The 16,768-nt window shown below is 38.1% G+C and overlaps 1 protein-coding gene across 2 annotated transcripts in view; it reads left to right on the top strand.

Annotated features, from left to right (window-relative positions):
• rab11fip1a (RAB11 family interacting protein 1 (class I) a) overlaps positions 1–14,543 on the top strand; it is a 28,176-nt gene extending 13,633 nt beyond the window's left edge. Inside the window, exons 2-5 of one of the 2 annotated variants that reach the window (XM_073816264.1) lie at positions 1,772–2,187; positions 2,398–3,232; positions 9,906–10,017; positions 12,603–14,543. In XM_073816264.1, coding sequence (XP_073672365.1) covers positions 1,772–2,187; positions 2,398–3,232; positions 9,906–10,017; positions 12,603–12,791 — 1,552 coding nt within the window. In that variant the 3' untranslated portion in view covers positions 12,792–14,543. Of the gene's footprint in view, positions 1–1,771; positions 2,188–2,397; positions 3,233–4,878; positions 5,643–6,454; positions 7,913–9,905; positions 10,018–12,602 lie in introns of those variants that run through there. The other variant, XM_073816265.1, reaches the window with a different exon arrangement.
• The last annotated feature ends 2,225 nt before the right edge of the window (positions 14,544–16,768 follow it).

Genomic DNA, 16,768 nt, shown 5'->3' with positions numbered 1-16,768 from the left:
AGTTAACTAGATTAGTGAGGTCATCTTGCAGTGGTGCTTTGAAACATGGTTTCTTTTTTATAATCTATTGGTTCCGGGTTGTGCTTAAAGGAAAACACCTTTTTTGTCTCATTTAAGAAATCATCACGTTTTGTTCCACCATCCTTACTCGTGTAACTACTCATGTAACAGTCTTTAAATAAGGAAAACATGGAAGTGTTTGGTGGCTTCTAAATTCATCCCTGTTTGGATCCTAAGTAATGAATGGGGCTAGGCTAAATGCTAACACATTGACGAAGCGCTGTACAAAGATGAAGTGCACGCATTGACTAAAGATTAGGGCTGTAACGATTAATCTTGTGTCCCATTAAAAATGCCTGTCTGTATTAGGGATGCTCCGATTGATCGGCCAATAATGCTTGCTATGTTTCTCAATGAATTAAGGTGAAATGCCGCTACATCCAAAAGCGAGGGGGGCGCTCTCGTGCAGAAACTCAAAATGCGCTGTAGACGAAGAACAATACACACGCAGCTGTGATGACACGCAGCTCCATGAAATGGCTGAAGGATATATTTATATTGCTGTTCTTTAAACCTTTTCAGGTATTTTCATGATAATAAAGAATATGTTTAATATTTATGTTTGACGAGTGTTGCTTTTTCAAATGCATGTTATAAACGACTCAAACTAACAGTGATTTTAGATTTATAAGGACTTACTGATCAAAAGCCGTAGTAAATGAAATAGCTGTAATAAGATCGGCTGTCCGATTCAGAATAGTGATCGGCCACGTATTATAAATGGAGATCGGCATTGATCGGAGCATCCCTAGTCTGTATTTGATTCTGAATCGCAAGGCAATGATTCTATGTTTCATGCACAGCTTGTGCGTGTACTGCGGCAGTTGAGTTTGAGTCGTTTTTACGTGCATTTAAAAAGCAACACTCTTTAAACAAAATCATTCAAAATATTCTTTATTATCATGAAAAAAACTGAAACAATTTGAAGAACACACATATAAATATTCCATACAATACTGAAGAAAAATACGATTTGATAACTTTTAAAAAATTTGATATGATATATTGGTTAAGTTTGAAAAATTAGATACGTATTTATTTATTTATTTTATTTATTTATTAAACTAAAAAAAAAATTTATGACTTGCACATGTTTCATATTTTTTCCGTCAAAAAGAAATCTATTTGAGAAAAGAAAGTCTCTCCGCTATCTGCATCAACCTAAAACTTTGACTACTTAACTTTAAGTACTTAACTTTAAAACTTTTTTGCAGTTACTGCAAACATTTGCGATATGCACATTTGTAATATTCTGACATTTTGATGTATCTTTCAGCCCTAATTTATCAGAATTTAAAAAAAAATATTTTTTACTTTTTAATCTATATTTATGTATCTATATACACGTTCATTTATTTCTTAAGTAGCTGTGTAATAAGTGTGTTAATGTACAGCCGTTCAATCTTGCAAAAAGAAGTTGATCACCCTGTTTATTTTGCATTAAAACCAGACATAAAATATGCATGTTAGACCATGTCATTGCATCCAGATATGATAAATGTCCCATATTACAAAATATGGCTGAAAGGCTTGATTCATTTATACAGATCTAAATACAAAATTCATGAGGTCCTGGTCAGCATTTTTAGCAAAAGCCCCTTTGCCCAAAGTAACTCCCAGAAAACACCTTATCAGTTTTAATCATGTTTGAGACATAAATACAGAAAAATAACAAAACATCTAACAAACCCCTGTTTTTCCCTCCTTTTAGCTGGTACAAGCTGGTGGAAAAGAATGGTAAACAAGATAAAGACAGAGGTGAAGTTTTCTTGGATATCCAGTACATGCGAAATAACATGACAGCTAGCATGTTTGACCTCTCGATGACGGATAAGCCTCGGTCTGGCATCTCCAAGCTCAAAGACAAGATCCGCAAGAAAAAGAAAGACGGTTTCTCGGATTCTGCCTCTGCGGTCGTGTCCATGGCTGGATCGGACAGTGAGGGAGAAGGAGTGGACACTCCAGATTCTCCTAAGAAGAAATCAAAAATTAAATCTTTGTTCGGATCGAAGACAAACCTCCACAGGAACGTTTCCCAGTCCATGTCGACCCTGGGCACCTTGCCTGAGAAGAACAGCCCATTAAGCCTTAGCAGATCATCAGGCCTTAATGTGGACTCTCCTGATGGTAAGGTCAATGTTTATTTAGGTATTTAAGGGATCCAGGCTAACTTTTTACTTGGAGCATTGTAGCCCCTGACTGCAAATGTTTAAGAAAATTTAGGGGCACATCATTAAATCAGGCTGCATTGCAATTATTCATATTTTTGAAATTCTGATATTTTTCACCTAAATTTACTTTAAGTTAAAAGTTTGTTCTCACATTTTTTTCCCACAGTGAAGAAGAAATTTAAAATTCTGGGACACAAACGCAACGGCAGCACAGATAGCAAAGTATCTCTCGGCCCCTTTTCCCTACTGAGTCGCTCTAAACAAAACGTGTCCGAGCAAAATAACCTCTGTATCAACGGCAGCCACGTTTACGCGGAAGATCAAGATCCTAAATCCGGTTCTACCCTCAGTCTGAACAACTCTGAAAAAGGTTCGGTGGAGGATCTTCGCAAAAACCATCAAAGAAATATTTCAGACGTCTCTGCTGATTCATTAAAAGGTCTAAGCATCCCCTCCTACAAGCCTGAAGATTCACTTGTCCAACAGCGTCCTCTAGAGGACAGGAACCCCGGCTTGCAAATGCGCCGTCTGGAGGGGAACGAGGACAAAGCTAAGAAACCAGAAGGAAGATCCCTGCTGGAAGAGCAAGAAAAAAGGATACAGCTAGAACGAGAGAAACAGCAAGCAGAAGAGAAGAAACGCAAACTAGAAGAGCAGGAAAAGAAACGCAAAGAAGAGGAAGAGCTGCAGAGGAAGCGTCGCGAGGAAGAGGAGCAACGGCACCAGGAGGAGAACAGAGTGACTGATAGGCTCTCCTCTCTGTTTGGCATCGGTAAGAAGAAGGAGGAAAAGAAAGAGGAAGCGAGCACCCAAGAACCCAAACATTTGGATGCGCCATCCTCCATAAACCCATTTGAAGAAATTCCCCTCACTCCAGATAATCCTTCCTCTTTACCAGAAGAGAAATCAGCAGACCCCCGGATGGATGGCCGGATCATCCTTTCTCCAATGCCACCCGCTTTCTCCAACCGTACAGCTAAAGTGTCTGCGGTCAAGCCAAGGTAAGTGCTTACATGATGCTATTTCACCCATACATGAATAAACTTGTAGTGTTGCATTAGATAGATATTGGGTATATTAAAGAAGATTATATTTTAGTTAGTTATGCCTCTAGTTTTAAGTGTGGCTATTCAGGATAGATTAGAGGTTCATAGAGCTTAATTTGCTGAGGCACAATGGCGAACGGTAAGTCAAGCCACCCTCTCACAATGTTGGCATGTTGAATAAATCTGCCACCTGAGATCTGAAGAGAAACCCAGGCTGAAACTCTATCCCACTTACATCTTTGTCTGCTCTGGCGAATAACAGAGACTTAAAGGGGAACTCCTTTGTTCCTGGAAAGAGGTTTTGTGTAGATGGTCAGATATGAAATGAATCATGCCCTTGTGAGTGGCCGGGAGGGTTAGTGTGAGATCATTTCACTAAAACAACTCTCAAAGTTGGCGTATTTTAAGTTCCTATTCAGTATTTAATTTATAACTGGAAATAAACAATGTAAAAATGTATGTAAAAATGTAACATTAACAACACACACATTATTTCTATATATTTCTAGATCATAAGGTAAATAAGCACATTTGTTAAATTGGCCATGTTAACTTTATTATTACTTTATTATTTAAATCATATATTAAATAAGCACATTTTGTAAATTTGCCATGTTAACTTTAATATGATTGTGTAATCTCTCCTTTGTACTTGTGTAATGTGTATACAAACTTGTGTGTAGGGTTATAACGGTATGATTTTCCACGGTATGATAATCGTCTCAGAAACTTTCACGGTTTGCCGGTATTAAACACTCATTATTATTATAATCATTAGCTACAATGACCCTTAAATTAATAAAAAACAGATATGGGGTTTGGGTTGAACATATGGTTTATTATATCAAACTTTTTTTGAGGAAAAAATACACTTTTGAAAAAAATGAACTTTGATTCTTAATTTATTACTATTTTTAATTTTATTCTTTAAAATTTTGAAATACTCATTAAGTTTTCTCTGCTGTACATAAACGAGTGGAGTCTAGCGGTCACAAAAATGAAGTTGCATGTGCGCAGATTATTTTGTCCCAAAAACGTGGATAAGCAAATGTTTTGTGGCATGATAAACGTGAAAGTTAATATCATGGTATACCGCCATACCGTTACAACCCTAATTGATTGTGTGTGTGTGTGTGTGTGTGTGTGTGTGTGTGTGTGTGTGTGTGTGTGTGTGTGTGTGTGTGTGTGTGTGTGTGTGTACTGTACGCTGTCATTAAAACAAAAGTGCATACCAAATACTAAATAATTATAAAAATTTAAATATTTTTTTACTTTTCTCTATAATGTTTGTTTATATTACTCTATTTATTTATTTATTTATACAAATGTAATATTCAGATCTTTTATATTTTATAATATTATAATAGATATTGAATTAAAAGATCTAAATATTAACAAAATATATACATTTTATTTGTTTTTCTGAATGTCGTACAAGTACTACTGATAAAAACGAATAAATGGTTTTAAAGTAAAACATGCAAATTAAATTATTGTAGTATTCTTCGGGGGTACTTAAAGTAAACCATTTTCAAGTCAGATGTGTTCTGCTGACAAAAGAGTTTGAAAACTAACACAATTTGAATAATTTAAAGAAGTTTAAAATATACTAAAAATTGTCTGTTTTTACCTCCAGTATATTCCAGTGTATTGTTAAATTATGAGGTAGGTTTGTCTATAAAAAGGCGATGACATCATTCTTTCTCCTGAAGATAGTGGGGGTTCAAGTATCAGGGAGTTTTTTTATGGTGAAACCAGTGTGTTCTCACTGTAGTCTAGCTGTGATTCACAAGTTTGACAATTAAAATGATTTCTTCTGTGGTTTATAAATGAATTCATTAACACTGCTCTTTTCAGACCTACATTTTCTACCTACTGTTATCTTTCTCTCTAATTACCCTATTTGATTTACATTTTACTTTCGGCTAAAATTTTTCATTTTATCCGAAAGTCCAATGTGTTTTCATCACTGTTGATGGGAACCTATTCTAAATATGATCAATGATGTATGCTTGACTTACTCATGTTATTCAATGTTTGTTTCAGCATGATATCATTACCATTCATGCTTAACATAGACATTACAGCATTGCTTGATTTGCATTTCGTAATGACTGCTTGTTTCTGCGTAACTTACTTGACTTGTTTAGCTGAAGGCATATGATTGGCTAGTAGAGGAGATAATGTGGACTGGATTGTCAGGTAGAGATTCTCTGGTATGGAGAGAAACAAGTTGTGGAAAGATCATGTGAGTGTGTGATCTTACAGACAGTGACTGAGAAACATTGTCTGAGCTTAAGAGTTTAAAGGATTTTTGTGTACTGGAATTTTAGATTTTTCTTTTTTATGGTGGATTACTAAAATGGTGAGTTACAAATTTTCCAAAGACTGAAGATAGTAAGAGACAAAAATACATTTTAGCTCTGTTTGTTGTTTGTCTACGTGCGAAACCTAGATTTGAGCGCATGGTAGCTGTTTGGCTAACTAGGGTTGGTGTAGGAATTTGAATATACATGTTGAAAGGAATAACCATTATTTTTGGATGTCTCTGTATAGATTTTGTTAGCTAGGATTTTTTATTCGTATTTGCAGCTCAAAATTACAATAGAATTAAATAAGAAAATATTGATAAACGTGTGGATCGTAATGGTTTCTTTCCTATACGGTATCGATTCTCGTGGAAAAACAGCTGCAATATCAATATTTTTATATAAGAATCATACAAGATTCACAGCATTTGTCCCGTTTGGAGTTTACATCCAGACCAGTAGATAAAATTTTTCCTATCTCTGAACTTAAACAGTGACTATAAGTACAGCTGTCCTTAAATTGTATCTTATAATATTCCCAAAATAGGAAATATCCCAATATATTGTCTAGCTTTACAGTAGCACAATGCAACGCAACAAATTGCATCCCAATCCCTGTATCATGATTCGTATCATATTGCGAGATACAGTTTCAACCTAACTTTCTTGGAGTTGATGAATAAGATAAAATTACATGAAAATATTTTTCCATTATTGCTGACTTTTTTTTTGATTATGGTGTTTGAGCTGTGATAATGGATAGTACCGAACGAATAATAAAAGACCAATGTTAAAATGCTCCCTGTATCTATTTGATTATGTGTTAGATGAAAGTTTTACAATTTACAATGTTTTCATTCTTTGGCAGATTGGCTGCAAGTGTGCTGCCTGACACTGATAATAGCCAATCCCACTTTTCCCCAAACGCTTCCACCCTTTCCCCATCCCTCCCTAAAGTGTCTATTGGTATGTTTTCTGACCTTCATCCTTCTCTGGCACCACCTAAACCTCCAAGAAGTTTCAGCGAGTCTCCTAGAAACAGCATGGAAGACCTCTCAGGAATTGACTATGCAAAAAAACGAAGAGCTCCCGTACCCCCTGGTTATCCTACAGCTTCCTCCAAGACTGAAAGTTACAATGTTGATAATGGAATTGACTATGCAAAAAAGCGAATGGCTCCCTTACCCCCTGGAGGACAAGTGATTACCCATAACCCCAAAGACAGCCAGAAGCCTTCTATTCCACTTCCAGACTATGACATCCTCTACCCTAAGAAGAGGCATGGAGTGGTTAGTCAAACACGATGGGACCATGTTATTGCTGAGGTAAACCAGAGAAACTGGGATTTTTCCGAAGAAATTAATGTAGATGGGCCTGAGCCTGTGTCGTATAAGCCTGTGGTCTTAAAGGACAGAACCTCGGCAAGCCTTAACCAGCAGCAAAAAAATCCAGAGGCACCTCACCCTGCCACCTCAAAGCACAAGGAACCGCTCACCCCACCCAAACCAGCTTTGTCTGCTTCATCAAACGGCCAATATCCATCGGTTCAGAGTCGATATGTACCTCACGGAACAGAAAGAAAAGCTCAGACTACTGAGGACTTTAGCCGGCAGCCTCCCCTTGCAAAAGAGATGCCAACCCCAGCTGCTAGATCCCTAAATTCAAAGGCTGATAGGGATTCAGTTGCCGACAATGTTACTAAAGAGATGCCTGTAGTCAAACCCAGACAACGTTCAGTAATCATGGACCCAGTCGGACAAGATCAACCAGACAAGCAGGTTTTGACTCATCCTGTGACTTCAGAAAGCAAGCAACACAGTGACATCACAATAAGTGCACCTACAAAGAATGGAGCTGCCCACAGGGAACGTTTCAATATGGAGGCATTAGATGAAGCCGACAGCTCCAAGATTCAGGGAGTTATTCGTTCTAATAAGGATAACACATCGGCAAACAAAAAGACCACTGATCCATTCACAAAGATTTCTGAGAACACGGCAGCAAAGTTAGAGAACAAGTCAACAAGCTTCACCGAGCAAGCCAGGGAAACGTTCCAAAGAAATTTTTCATTCAAAAAAAAGAATTCGTTTCGCAAATACCCAACTTCAAAAGTAAATGAGAAAATTGCCCTGGGCCGAACGGTGTCTCAGTCCTCAAATGATACCGATGATGTTGAACTGACTGTGACTAGTGTTGGGCCACCAAGCCTAACTGAACCCACTCTTGAAACATTTGACCCCTCTGTAGCTGGTTTGTCTGGGGGCAAGAACGCACTTCGTGCTTGGGTCTCGCCATCAGAGGCGCAATCAAATTCAAATTCAAGAAGGTGAGAATAGTACTACCAAACCCATCTCAACCCCACATACTAACTACCCCCCTCCCACCGTCCTTAACCCTTCAATTTTCAAATCGGCTGCTTTTTACCCTGAAACTACCTCAATCACTATCTGGCCTTAAGTAGATTGAAGGGTATGTTTGTTCAATCAATTGCCGGCGGCTGTTTTTATGGTATTCTCTGTGTTGGGGTTGTAACCTTGGATTTTGCTGTATATTGCTGCTAATTACATTTGGTTTGCATTAGTGGCTCAGAGGTTCATTCTTTTGGGAGTTGTTTACAACAAGTATTTGTTCTAGTATATTATGGTAAATTAAAAGTGAGCTAAACTGGTTTTTCTTAGAAGAAGTGTGTTGAAGGCTAAAAATATTAAAGCCAGAGGTTGACATGAACTGCACGTGCATGGTGTGACGTGGCTTGCATGGTGTGGCATGAATGTTCTTTTTAAAGGTCATGCAGGCTTATTGCATTGTGTTTTATTGTGCATGAATGTAATGCAAAGATTCTCAGATTTTTCTTTCTTATTCATTCTCTGTGTGCTTTAATAATTTGGTGGGGGGATTAACAATGTTTGGGTGTTTTTGGAGTGGACAACTAACAAAAATTCTGCTTGCCGTATACAACACTTTGTTGTTTGAAATACTCTACAGTAGCAGGCAAAATATCTTAAATTATCTTTTATGTGGCTACATTGTGATGATACAGTAATCTGTAAATACCTTTACTTGACACTTTAATAAGTACACCTTGCTAGTAGCTTTGCTAGTAATTTTTTTAAAGGTGCATTGTGGCATGTTTAGTGGCATTTAGCGGTGAGACAGTGAATTGAAACCAATGTCTCAGTCCACAGCTCACCCCCCCCCCAAATGCATAATGAAGCTACGATAGCCGCCACAGGACAAACATGTCCTCGTCTGAGACCGCGTAGTGACAAAACAAACCCATTCAAACAGTTTGTCCATTTAGGGCTACTTGTTTAAAAGTGCAATGTGGGACTTTTCGTGACATTTAGTGGTGAGATGATGAATTGCAACCAATGGCTCAGTCCACAGCTCGCCCCCCTTTCTAAACGCATGTAAAGCTACAATAGCCGCCACTGGACAAACATGTAATCTTCTTAAACAACGTAGTGACAAAACGCTCTCTATAGCGGTTTGTCCAATAAGGGCTACTGTAGGAACATGGCGGTGACTTCTATGTAAGGGGACCCGTGGTGTATGTAGATAAAATTGCTCATTCCAAAGTAATAAAACAATACAGTTCATTTTGTAAGGCCTATATATTGCATTTCTGTCAAGAGATCCTTCTAATAGTCCCACATTGCACCTTCAAAAGATAGAAGATGAATTCATATGTGGCCATAAAGTCATGGTCAGTCCTCAAAATGCACTTTTTTGAGTTACTGTTTTCTTTCTATCAGTTTGAACCAGTACGGCCATTTTCCTCTGACCTCTGCCATCAACAAGGCATTTTTACTCACAGAAATGTGGCACACTGGGTACTTTTAGTACCGTTCTCTGTAAACATAAACAGTGGTTGTGTGTGACTAAACTCAAAACAAAAAATTTGGGGAAAATGCATCTGTTTCATATGTTTATAGCATGTTTGTAATATTTAGCTTGAACTTTAGCAGATCCTTTTTGATCATTCCTGGATTCCTCAATTCACTGGTTGGTTGAATGTTTCACATTTTAGTGTGACAGGTCAGCTCAGTATTATATACACAAAAAAATGTACATACTCTTCACAGTTCTGCTTTAATGCTATCAAATGAGTATAGTATAGTGTGTAGTAGTAGTACACCATTCCGAAAATACCCAGTGTCTGAAAGCTAAAACAATGAGGGAAAATCAAAGGGGCTTACTTTTGACTTTGCAGTGCTTTTCTAAGGATTTATTGGCATTTAGGTGCATTGTCATGTATTTTTTATTTTTATATTTTTGCATTATGGTATAATCTCATGAAAGTCCGATTTCCTTCTTAGGCCTCACCCAGTAAAACCATTGAGTGCCACAGAGAGCCAGTCCAGCAGTCCTCTTACTGTGGGGAAAGATCTGAAGTCCCTCACCATCAGGGAAATGGCTGAGAAGTCAAAGGTACAGTTCTTTACAGAAAGACTCAAAGATCATTCATCACATTGATAATGATATATTATTAAAGGGATAGTTCGGCCAAAAACGATATTAAACCCATGATTTACTCACCCCCAAGCTGTTAGAGTTGCATATGTCCATCGTTTTTCAGACAAACACATTTTCGGATATTTTAGAAAATGTTTTAGATCTTTCAGTTGATTAAATGTAATGTTACGGGGTCCACGACCTTCAAGTCCAAAAAAAGTGCGTCCATCCTTCACAAATTAAATCTAAACAGCTCCAGGATGATAAACAAAGGTCTTCTGAGGGTAAACCGCACAGTGTTGTTGTAGAAATATCCATATTTAAAACTTTATTAACGTAAATAAATACCTTCTGGTGGCGCCGCCATCTTAGTCGCGTCCGCATTCAGGATGAGAGCTTACACAGCCTACGGAGGCTTCTCTGCTGCTGCTCTGTGCCCCCGCCCTCCGAATTTGTCATCCGTCACTAAGAAAAGTGCGTACACTACGCTAATACTCTCTCCTGAATGCGGACGCGACTAAGATGGCGGCGCTACCGGAAGGTATTTATTTACGTTAATAAAGTTTTAAATATGGATATTTCTACAACAACACCGCGCGGATTACCCTCAGAAGACCTTTGTTTATCATCCTGGAGCCGTTTGGATTTAATTTGTGAAGGATGGACGCACTTTTTTTGGACTTGAAGGTCATGGACTATGGGTGGACCCCGTAACATTACATTTAATCAACTGAAAGATCTAAAACATTTTCTAAAATATCCGAAAATGTGTTTGTCTGAAAAACGATGGACACATGCAACTCCGACAGCTTGGGGGTGAGTAAATTATGGGTTTAATATCATTTTTGGCCGAACTATCCCTTTAACACTGCCAGTCAACTTTGGACACAACTATTCCTTCTTTATGATTGTCCTAAAATGTGGAAAAATGAATTGTAAAAAGTATGCAGAAGTCTTATAATCAGGGTTCTAAATTAACTTTTTTGATCACCAGCCAATGTGGCTGGTAACTTTCTAAAGTTACCAGCCAATCAGCATTTCCACTGGCCAAATTTTTTCCGGTGAAAAAGAGAAATTATGAATGCATTTGATAATTTTATTAACATTGTTAGTATGAAAAACACACATAAAGTGAGGCTTCTCCAAGCAAGGCTCTCTTCAATACGACCTGTCTTGGCAGTTTTAATTAACTTTAGACTCTCTGATGACTTTGGGCACTCTCATGGTCCTTTAGCCCTACTGCCTCAACTTTAAAATTATTTGTTCCCACCACAAATTGTTTGTTTCGTTTTTTTTCTTTCACGTATACATGCATATTTTCAACATTATACAATGATAGCAATGATTAATAACTTATTTTTACAAGAATATTTGTACAATATTTTAAGAAACCAGTCATTTTATGACTGCTATACTAAAATAATCTCAGTCATAGTTACTGCTAACTGTTTATGTATGTCCTAGTTAAACATTAGTAAACTAAATATTAATTTCATACATGTGTTGATTTTCTCAGCAACAATGCAATTCTATAGACTTGACAAGAGGTTCTCCTGAAATGTTTTCCTCTAATGTTTGAGACCTGACAGGGTGTGAGGATGTAGTTTTCTCTTACCTCCCTTAGTCTCATCATCTTTCCTTTCTGCTTCCCTTTCCCTGCTTTGCAAAAAAACATTTCTGACGTCCACAGAAGCCAATAGTAATCGAGTCAAAATAAGATTAACATTATAATTTAGAAACTTTAGTTTCGTCATGTTTTTATAAGCTAACATAATCGCGTGACGTTGAATGCGGTTGTGCGTGGATAAACGCAATGACGCGCCGACATGGCTTTGTGCGTGTATGCATCAGTGCGCCTGCTGCATCGCTTATTCGCTTTTACAAGCGCATATAGATCCGTTTTTGCCGCTATTATCTTTGTAAAGGAATACACTAGTTAATTGTTAAAATCGTAACTTGAGATTTACACCGGGGCACAACAGATTTAGACTATGGCATGTGCCGCCTTCCTTGTGCGTTCTTGTGGATGCGCTCCGTTCATTTCCATGGTTTCTCGCGCTGGTTTCACTGCAAACTGCGCGCAGCCAATGGGTGTATGAAACATCATCACGTAGCATTACGGTACAGTGTTCATGGGAAATGTAGGAAGTACTGCCAGAGGAATAAATGTCCGAGAACAGAGCATTATGTATCATGCATGCAATGCCTCATGTATCACCGGCCAAACTGGCTAGTAAGTTTTTATGAACACCCGCCAAAATTAATTTTAACCCGCATTTGGCGGGTTGGCGGGTGTTAATTTAGAACCCTGCTTATAATATGGGATGGGAACTGTGATGAATGACCTCAAATACTGTAAATCATTATTATAAAGGAAAGTAAGAAGATTACTTGCCTAATAGCTCATTTATGTTCATTTCAAACCCTAAATAAGATAAATTGCAGATTTAGCATTTACAGAATAAGCATTTTAGACTTATCAGTTATATCAAGTATTGTTTTTAAACTCTTCTTTAAATGTGTATCATTAACCATTTTTTAATTCATAAATGCATTTGCAGAACACAGACGGCGCTCCATACACTCAACTCACACAGGAAGAGCTGATCACACTGGTGGTGAAACAACAGGACGAGCTCTCCAAGAAAGACGTGAAGATCAGCGAGCTGGAGGAATACATTGATAACCTGCTGGTCCGTGTCATTGACGAGAATCCCAGCATCTTGCTTTCACTTCAATCCAAGTGTTAGGGTTCAAATCGAGCATCTGTCTTCCCCATGACCATTCATAACACTGGGACACTTTAATATTGTGCAATTTCAGTCTGAATGTGTTTCGCATCTCTTAAGCTTTTTATCTGAGTATTGAATTTGACGCTGATATCATAACTAATAACTTGACATCAGGTCCAACAGTAAATGACATGATGCAGGAGAGTAGTTATTATATAGGGTGTTTTTGTTTTGTTCTGGTACGAACTTTCTCTAAATTTTCCCAGCAACAAAAGCAGCCTATTGATTGAATGAAGTTTGACTATGCAGAGTTATCTATCCCTTTAGGCAAACAGAGGGCTTCTCAATGCATTATTTATTTGTATAGAGTCTTAAGCTTGTTTTTGAAGACCTTGTGCCTGGCTTGCATTAGTAGTGAAGATGATGCCTTAAATCTGTCAGGACTGGAGGTTAAGTTTAAGGGCAGGGAACAATCCTTATACTGTGTACGGTGATGCGATGTACATTTTGACTGTTAGCCCTTTATACTTAAACTGTGTGATTTATTTATGAAGGATTATTCTTTTTATATGGAAGTGATTATTATCTGAAATACTCTTGAATTACTTCTGTAGAAATGTTTTTAGCAGAATTATATTTTCTTGCCTATAGTGTATGTAGGCCTACATTTCTGCTTTGTTTTTACACTGGAGGTATAAAGATACTTGGTCAATATTGCATTGCATAGTAGTCAAATTTGTTTTTTGTAGTTTTGCTCATTTTCACAAATCAGAATTTACCAGCCTGATGGGAATTCGTAATTACTTTGAGGCGGCTAATTCGTAAGAATTCTACAATGTTAATTTTATAACAACGTAAGATTATTAGAATAAAGCAATATTGAAGCCCCACCCCTAAACCCAAAGTCAATGGGCGAACGCAGATCATGCAAATTCATATGAATTCGCTATCACATACTTTAAATAGTTACAAATGCCATGAGATTGAATTCTGATCTGATCTGGCAGTCAGCTGTTAAATCAGTCACTATAATACAATATCATATTTTAATCTAATACAGTTTGTATTATATAGCGATATTGACCAGGTATCAATTAAAGACAGTCTTAATCTTTAAGCAGGGGGCTTTATAGTGTGACATACAGCAATAACTTTTGTTTTTTTCCTGAATTGCTGGTAATTTGGTACTTGCACAGCATGATCTTGTTGTGTGGTGTATGTAACATTTAGCCTGTGTACAGTACAGTAGTTGACAAAAGCACAAAACATACCCCTATTTTTTTATGTTTTCCTGTTTGTAATATTTATTGTAATTGGTGATCAGACAAATTTGCCACTTTATGGTTAGAAAAACACAATCAAACCCAACAAGACAGACAGCAATAATTCATTACTGATATTTTTTATTATTTTGGCTCTAAAGCTGTACATGTTATGTGTTTTATATTCATGTTCATTTAAGTAGTCATGAGACTTCATATTCAAAAGCTTCCAGTGTGACTCATTTATGACTTTAAATGAGTTTATTGATACTGTAGCATGTTGACTGTTAACAGCTCTATATAACATGAGCCAAACACTGTCTGAATTAAAATTAAAAGCCTTAAAAAGAAAAACATAAGTTTTGTAGACCTGTGCCTTGTTTTCAATAATGTTTCACTTGAAGTCTTTCAATGCGAGTAAACACAAATCTACTGTTTTGTTCTTTTATTTTAATAATCAAAATAACCTTGATTATGCCTCCATAAACTAAATAAAAATCTTAACTTATGTGTTGGTCTTGTAAATTATTCTTGTGGAATTTGAAATGCTTGGTATGCACTGTACACAAGGGGGGGCCGCACGCCGAAAAAGTTTAAGAACCACTGCGTTAAACGATGGCCTAGGCCTATGAAATATAACTATTTTTAACACACATGCTTGACTAAAAACATTACTGGTGTGCATTTTAAGATATGTCAGTGGAAGTTGTTTTCAGCTTGGACAACTCTTACATTTATTTTAGTCTAGGACTAGTCTAATCCCTGTCCGGGAAACCGCCCCTAAAAAGCGCGCTTACACCTCAATTTCAGACGTGAGATCTATAAATCGCAAATGAGTTTGAAATTGTGTACAACGGAACAAATTTCCGCCTTTAAACGACCCTTACGAAAATTAACACTGTCTTGTTCTTTGTTTTGCTATAAAGATGTTGCACGGGACGTGCAGTTTGAAATAAGGAGACGTACAGCGAGTACCGAATAAACTTGGAACTTTACAGATAACCGTGCAGCAGTATTTACATGTGACATACGACTGCCGCCAAGCGACCAGTCTCCCCACCACTTCCGTCATGCCGTAAATCAGTGTCGTAAATATTCAGTTCTTACATGAATATTACATCCCCTTTCTTTTAATAAAAACAAAGAAAACATTATTCATATAAATTATATGCAGCATACATACTCCAAACATTACTATAACATAAACACAGAGTTTGCTGCATTTCACGAAACATCTCAACATTTCTGACACTTCATGTATCACATTATGCAACTGAATTGAACATTCAACATGTCTGAACAAAATGTCTGCAATTTTTTTTCTTTAGACAGCTCATACCAGATCTTAGGTTCCTTTTCTCATAGGGGCAGCGATCCGCCTACACCCCAGACGAATCACAAATCACAAGTCAAGAATTGCTCTAGGTCGTACTGCTCGACCTGATCTGGTATGATATTGTATGGGCTGGATTTTATTGTGTTGATACTTCAGGGCATACCTGAGGTATAGATGAGGCTTCGCTGTCTTGCTTTTCCTTTATGTTTGCAGAAACGACAGTGTTCTCCACAGGCTCTGTGGAGGCTTTTGTGTGGAGGAGATGACGACGGTTTCTGCGATACATCCGACCGTCCGGGGTACAAACATGGTAGGATCTTTGAGAATTGGCAGGGTGGACAACAACAGCTGGCCTCCATAGGCCATGCTCCTGCATGCGAACAGACTGTCCAGTGTAAAGCTGTGATAGTGGACGAGTCGAACGATCATAGTACTTCTTCTGACGCCGCCGCTGTTCCACTCTTCTGGAGCGTGCCTCTGTGAAACTGACGGTTTTAGGCAGAAGCTGCTTGTTGGTGTTTGGCAGAATGGAACGCAGCCTGCGACTCATGAGGAGCTGGGCAGGCGATTTGAAGTTGTCGACAGGTGTGTTCCTATATTCCAGTAAACTAATATAGGGATCTCTCCGGTCCATCCTGGCTTTTGTCAGGATTGATTTTGCGATCTGCACAGTCTTCTCAGCCAAGCCATTACTCTGGGGGTAATGGGGACTGGTGGTGGTGTGTGTGAAACCCCATGTCTTGGCAAAGTCCTCAAAGTCCTTGCCTCGAAATTGTGGACCGTTGTCGGAGACGACTTTCTCTGGAATGCCGTGTCTCGCGAAAATGGCTTTGAGTTTGCTGATGACGGTAGCGGCTGTTGTGGTGTGAAGTTTGTCCAGTTCGAAAAAACGGCTATAATAGTCTACTGTAACCATGTATTCCTCGTTGTTCCAGGTAAGGAGGTCTGAGGCTATCACCTGCCATGGTCTGGTTGGTATCTCGTGAGAAATCATGGGCTCCTTAGTGTTTGAGCAATGTCGCTCCAGGCAAGTATCACATCTCTCAATCATGGGCTCTATCTGTTTGCACATTCCTGGCCAGAATAACACATCTCGTGCTCTTTGCTTTGATTTTTCTATGCCCATGTGACCGATGTGAATGCGTGTGAGCATGTCTTCTCTAAGTGTTGTGGGTATGACTATCTTCTCACCTTTAAGAATGATTCCGTTTGTCAGTGACAGTTCATCTCGAAAATTCCAGAAGTCACTGATGTCTGCGGGGCATTTTCTCCTTTCCCCAGCCCATCCATCCAGAATCGCTGGACAAGCTGGTTGTCTGACTCAGTCTCAGCACGGATCTGTAGGAGCTTTTCATCACTGACAGGTAAGCTTTTGTAAACCATGTGAACTTGCATGT

Source organism: Paramisgurnus dabryanus, chromosome 11 (assembly GCF_030506205.2).
Source record: "Paramisgurnus dabryanus chromosome 11, PD_genome_1.1, whole genome shotgun sequence".
Taxonomy (NCBI): domain Eukaryota; kingdom Metazoa; phylum Chordata; class Actinopteri; order Cypriniformes; family Cobitidae; genus Paramisgurnus; species Paramisgurnus dabryanus.
Note: the sequence above shows the minus strand (reverse complement) of the source record. Positions and strands in the feature narration are given on the sequence as shown.